The sequence below is a fragment of the Eptesicus fuscus genome, chromosome 20 (assembly GCF_027574615.1).
Source record: "Eptesicus fuscus isolate TK198812 chromosome 20, DD_ASM_mEF_20220401, whole genome shotgun sequence".
NCBI lineage: Eukaryota > Metazoa > Chordata > Mammalia > Chiroptera > Vespertilionidae > Eptesicus > Eptesicus fuscus.
Window position 1 is genome coordinate 28558519 of NC_072492.1, and position 6295 is coordinate 28564813.

A 6295-nucleotide genomic window follows, 5' to 3' on the forward strand; every position below is an offset into this window, starting at 1 on the left:
TCTTGCCTCACTCTATGCAACTCAAAGGAAGATTTGAGTAAGATCTTAGCATCTTCTAGAAATCACACAATAATAAAAACAAAAACAAAACAAGGCATCTTTTAAGTATGTGATACAACCAACTTAAATGAACTGATTTTAGTCATTCCTTCTCTCCTTTTCATTTTCTAATAGATTTTCAGCGAATGTTCTCTGAACATTAAAAGAACTCAGAAAGCCAAGGAGCAGAGGGGGAGGTAAGAAAAACAGAACAGACATGACTCCAGCACCCAATCCATTTCAACCAAATTTATCTTCATTTGATAAAAGTATATTGCTTTTTTTTTTTTAAGTTAAAAACTACTCTTTTATACCATGTTATCATGAAAACCACGTCTTCTCTTTTTCAACTCTGTGGTGCTGCAAAGTATCCCAATAAGTATGCTTACTATTTTTTAAGGCGCTGGCAAATTCTGGGCCACCCTTGTCCTTGAAAACAGGGAAAACATCCGGTTGAGGAAGCTGATTGGTAGTCAACAGAGCTTTTTGCAGTTTGATCCTTCCTTCCAAGAGCTGGTCCCACAATGCTGAGAAAGAAAAAAATAATTCCATTCCTCAGTTATATAATCTTCCTGGGGAGGAGAGGGGAGAGGAGAAAGGACAGGAAATCACACCAGTCTGTCTCTAAGCAACACAACTTTATCACAGTTTTTCATGCCATGGAAACACTCTCTGTTATAGGAAATAAATTCAGTATCTTGGAAGCAAATATGTGCTACATGAGAGAAAATGCTAAGCCCAAAGAGAGGAGAAAACACTCTCCTCTTCAATCTTCCACAGTTGCCGGAAGTACTAGAGCAGAACCAACTAAGCAGCTCAGTGTAGAAATGGCTGGCTAAGCATAGAGGAATGGGGCTGTAGGCTTCTAGGTAAGTGGGGCATGTCACAAACTTAATTGGAAGGACACAGGAGAGAGCAAACAGCCAAAAACAAACAAACAAACAAACAAAAAGGACATCAAATGCAGACACTTTGAAAAATAAGCAAACCATGTACAAACCTATCTGGTTCTTCACAGCTCTGCCTTTCTCCACTTCCTCGGAAACTTTGACACTGGAGAAGGTCATCACCACACCATCATCTTCACTGTTCCTGTCTTCAGCCCTGTCTTCCTCACTGGCACCCTCTAAATCTTCTTCACCATCCCCTTCTTCCATGCCACTCTCCTCCTCTTCATCTTCCTCATCATCACTGCTACCAAGGTCATCCATTCCCTCAGTAAATTTTTCAAAGTCACTGATATTCTGGATACTGAAGCCTGGTGTTTTCCCAGAGCGGCTTCTGCTCCCCTTCCTCCAGGCCAGACTATTGTCCCCATCATCACCACACTCCTGTTCCTCAGCAACACTCATGGCATCCTCATCAGACTCCTCCAGACCCAGCCCCTCTGAATCGCCATCTCCAGACTCTTCCTCATCAGATATTTCCTTGTCTAAACAAGGGAGAGAAGAAGGAAAGAAAATGGATGTTACCTTGAGGCAAATACCAGGCTGTATTTTTCATTTCATCTAAAGGGCCATGGCAGTTATTTTTTTTAAAGTACTAGTATTATACATTGTACTCAATCCAATAAATATTTATTATACATCTATTATCTATAAAATGCTAATGGAGAAGCAAAGATAAACAAAACATAAATCCAATCCTAACATAAAGGTTCTAGTGGGAAAGACCCATAAAATTATACAGAAAAGACTTAAAAGCTTTAACAAAGTTTTGATAACCCAGAGAAGAGGGAGATTTTAACTGTGGGACAAGTGAATTTAAGTATACTTAAATAGGAAGAGATAGTCCTTGATCTGGACCTTGAAGAATGGTCAGATTTCAATGGTGTGAGGGAATTACCAGTTTTCTCAAAACTGCATCTAAAAACATATACATTATCATTAACTATCCCAAATGCATAATTCCTATCACACAAATGTACACAATTTATTATATACTTACTAGAGGCCTGGTGCACAGATTCATGTATGGGTGGGGTCCCTCAGCCGCTTGGTAGCGCTGCTGCGGAGGCAAAAGAGGCTCCCGCCGCTGCCGCTGCACTCGCCAGCCATGAGCCCAGCTTCTGGCTGAGTGGCGCTCCCGCTGTGGGAGTGCACTGACCACCAGGGGACAGCTCCTGCATTGAGCGTCTGCCCCCTGGTGGTCCGTGCACATCACAGCAACCAGTTGACCAGACGTTCGGTCTTAAGGTCGCTTAGGCTTTTATAAATATAGATTAGGCTTTTATAAATATAGAAAATATAGATTAAGCACCTATTATGAGCCAGGCATAGAAAAATGCTAAGGAATGACAAATAGAATGTGATACCTATGAGGAAGGCTTCATAGTCTGGTGGGAGTGGTAGATATGCACACCAGTAATTATGTTACAATGTCATAAGGAACCACTTAACTCACCTGCAAAGGTGAGAGATGGCTTCATGTGTAGGAGGAGACATTATAATTTTACTTATTAAGTGTAAGTAACAGCTCATCATATAGAGAAAGGGGAAAGAGAAAACAGCATATGCAAAGATCCAGCACCATAAAAGTACACTAGAGTGCAGAATGGTAGGAGATATGACTACAGAGTTGCTACCAGGAGTTTGAACTTGATCCTACAGTAAATGGAATGTTAATTACAGCTCCTGATTTTACTTTTCCTTAGGGTATCACCTGATTAGGGTTTTCACTGATTATCCTATCTCTTACATGGTAGAACATAAGGGTCCTATGTATAGCAAACATAATTATTAGACACAGGGACCAGTTACCAACAACTTTCTTCAATAAAATAAAGATTTTATGAAAACGTGGAGAGGCCTTCAGTACTTCTTTTAAAAACTATATATAAACTAAAGACACAGGGAAATCTGTCAAATATACAAATATAAAAACTAAATGCAAAGTTCTTTAAAGGTATACAATTTTTCAAATTAAGAAACATTCCTACAGAGTACTAATTAAGAGTACTCTTGGAGTCGGACTGCCTTACTTAAGTCTGGGATCCTCCACTTACTACCTATATGACCTTAAACAAGTTACTTAACCAATCTATCCCTCCATTTCTTTATCTGTAAAATGGGAATAAATAGTATCAACCTCACAAGGCTATTGGGAAGATTAAATGAAATTATGTAAGTAATGATAATGTTGATAACATTTTTTGAAGACTTACTGTGTCCCAGATTCTTGGAATTTAATTTAAAGCGTTTTCTACCGTGCCTGACACATGGTGACAACACAATAAGTACTATAATATTTGTCTCATACTGGTCTCTTTAGCAGTCTCTAGGCAAAAAATGTGAAATGAGATTATCAGGAACTTGCAGAACTATATCAAGGACTAAATCATATATATATATATATACATATATATATATATATATATCATAACCTAAATGAAAGTTTGTTTTCTATTATCTGCGGATTCTCAACATAACACCTCTGATCTCTTTAATGAAAATCAAATGACATCCACTCAGTAATTACCATATGCAACCACTTCTTCCACTCTGCTTTAAAACTATAAGCTCACATCTTCTAACACTCCTGCAGGGAATAGGGAAGGATTATGTTATTTTTGTAATGGCAAAAGATGAGTTTCACAAATTAATGTCATAAAGTGACCCAATGTAAGACTGAAAAACTGAAGGAAAAAGATCAAAATCCCTGAATAGCACGCTTATCAGAGGCAATGCTTTTTCAATACACAGCCTCTTCAATGTCCAATATGCACTGCCTTTTCTCTTACTCCGTTTTACAGTGAACTATTAAACATAAGGAGTGTAGCAACTTAATACCTTCAGGCTTCTGATTCCTTATGAAGTGGAAATTAAGTACCTCTAAGGCCCTTTCTAAAGCTAAATCAATGATCTCTCTTAAGATCATAGGTGGGGGTACATAGACTAGTCTTGCAAAATTCATTAAAAGGGGGAGGGGGAATTTTAACCCTAAAAAATTAGGGAAGAAAGAGAAAGAGTACCATGCAAAAAAACAAACAAACAAAACCCCCAAAAAACATGCAAATGTATCCACTCACCAGAAGAACCTGACAGAGGATGCTCCCACTGGTCTTCCTTCCAAGCTTTTCTAGAGGTAGTCTTGCCAGAATACCTTTTGTCTGTGTCCAAGAGGGAGGCTGATGCCAGTTTTCTAATGTTACCCACAGCCAGGAAGTCACCTTCCCCATCTTCTCCTTCCTCAAACCTGTCAATCACTCTGGCAGCAGTGGCTGGGGGTGAGGGGAAAAGCAATCAGAATCTCCAACTTTAATGGTAACCCTGTCCAACCCTTTCAGTTCATACTTGAATGTCCTCTAGGAAATCCCTACCAACTTCCAGGAACAGGGAACTCATTACCTCCCAAGGCAGTCCTCTACCTTACTGCTGTTCCTGAACAGAAAGCCAACTCTGTATCTACTAAGTAGTATATATTTCTATGCCTTGGATCACATAAAACTAGGGTATAATTCCTCTTCCATGTATGACAGTCACTCAAACATTGTCTGTCAGCCATCTTCATGTTCTGTCCTCACTCCATCCTATCCCTCGGGGAGGTTTTTGGATTGTTTTTTTGTTGTTGTTGTTTTTTCCGCTTACCCTGGCTAAATAGCCCCAGTTCCTTCAACTGATATTCCTAAAACGCAGTCCAGCACTCACGTTTATCCTTCATTATTCTCCCTTCCTCACACTTTTCTGACTCAAGTCTAAATAAAGCAGGATTACTCCCAACTAGACCTTGAACCTGAGCGTACCGAACTGAGTCTCCCTCATCAGCCCCTGAGCAAGTGTCTTGAGGCCTAAAGAGACTTAAGCGGCACCATGGAAATCTACTTCTTTATTCTCCAGTAAGTTCTTAGGGACAGGCAGGGTTTTAAAAACGGAGGAGACTTCCTCCTCCTCATTTCTAACACAATTCCTGTAAGAGCCTCCTGAAAGTAACTCCCAACCTGCGACCAGACTCCGGTTCCCTGCGACAGCCCTGGACCCAGTTACCGAGCCACAGTCCGCGGGACGCTCCGCCCACCCGAGCACCGAGTCTCCCGTGGACAGCGTGTCAGCAGCCCAGCCGTCCTCCGGAGCCCGGGGCAACCCTCCGGGGGGGAGGGGGGGCAGTTTCTCCCCACACAGGGAGAAGGAGGCGGCCCTCACACGCGGCCCGGGCCCGCACGTGGCCTTGCCCCAGTCACCTCACCCTCCTCCGGGTCGGCCTCTGGATCCGCCTCGCGTGGTCGCGGGTTCAACAGCTGTTCCAGCTGCAGCGCTAGGGGTTGCGACCCCGCCATGGTCACCCGGTCTCACTCCGCTCCGGGCCGCGCACGTGAACGTGCGGCCCTAGCTCGGGACGCTCTCTCCCCGCTGGGTCCTCCCTCCGGGAGACGCCTCCCAAAGCCCGTCAGGAACCGCGCGGAGCCCGGCGCCCAGCTCCCGGCGGGCAACTTCCGGGAGGGGGCGGGGCCTCGGCGTCACTACGGGAATGAAGGCGGAAGCGCCCGCGAGGCTGAAGGGATGGTCGCCGACCGGCCGCGCGTGCGCGCTGAGGGGCGTGTTGGGAGGCGCGGGAACGCGCACGGGTGCGTGGCTGACGCCGACGCTCAGCAGGGATAGCGATGCGAGCCGTTGTCCCCCTCGAATAAAATATTCCTCAAGATTTGTCCGAGATGTGCTTGGAAATAAAGTGTAGTGTAGCCGTGACCCGTGGTGGCTGATTTGGGAAGGAGGGAGTCTAGCGTAAGCGTCTCGAGCTTCAGGTGCGCTTTCGGGCGTGCACAGACTGGGGCTAAAAAGCAGGTCTGGCGCTTCTCCATTTGGAGGGGCCGGGTTTAAGACTTTGGCCCCGCAGCGGCCAGGATTTGGCAATCCTACATCAGAGATGTGTCTGTGTAAGCGTACGGCAGGCTGCTGGCATCTTTACTAATAGGGATAATTAGAAATCGCTATGGTTGTGCATAAATAAAGATCGATTTATGCAGTTTCTCCAAGTAGCCTTGTCTAAACAGGGAAAAGGGGGTGGGGAAGGAGTTACTACTATTCACACCCATCGCTATTGATATCTCTGCTGTTCAAAGATGAGGGCATACTCAGACACTTGGAACTGATACAGAAAACCTCAAATCTACCATTAGACTCAGAGTATAAAGACTTAATAGGATCAATTTAATTGCATTCAGGCACATGGAAAGATACAATCCTTTAATATTCTCTTTCCTCATCAAGCATTCCCTGACTGCCCGCTATGTGGCAGGCACTGCTAGAAAAGATGCAAAGAT

General features: G+C 43.8%; 1 protein-coding gene across 1 annotated transcript in view; it reads right to left on the reverse strand.

Annotated features, from left to right (window-relative positions):
- Positions 1 to 5462, reverse strand: part of AATF (apoptosis antagonizing transcription factor) — an 87026-nt gene extending 81564 nt beyond the window's left edge. Inside the window, exons 1-4 of the mRNA XM_008149510.3 lie at positions 5221 to 5462; positions 4067 to 4258; positions 1040 to 1471; positions 429 to 566 (exon numbers count right to left, since the gene is read on the reverse strand). Coding sequence (XP_008147732.2) covers positions 429 to 566; positions 1040 to 1471; positions 4067 to 4258; positions 5221 to 5311 — 853 coding nt within the window. The 5' untranslated portion in view covers positions 5312 to 5462. The remainder of the gene's footprint in view (positions 1 to 428; positions 567 to 1039; positions 1472 to 4066; positions 4259 to 5220) is intronic.
- Positions 5463 to 6295: the final 833 nt, after the last annotated feature.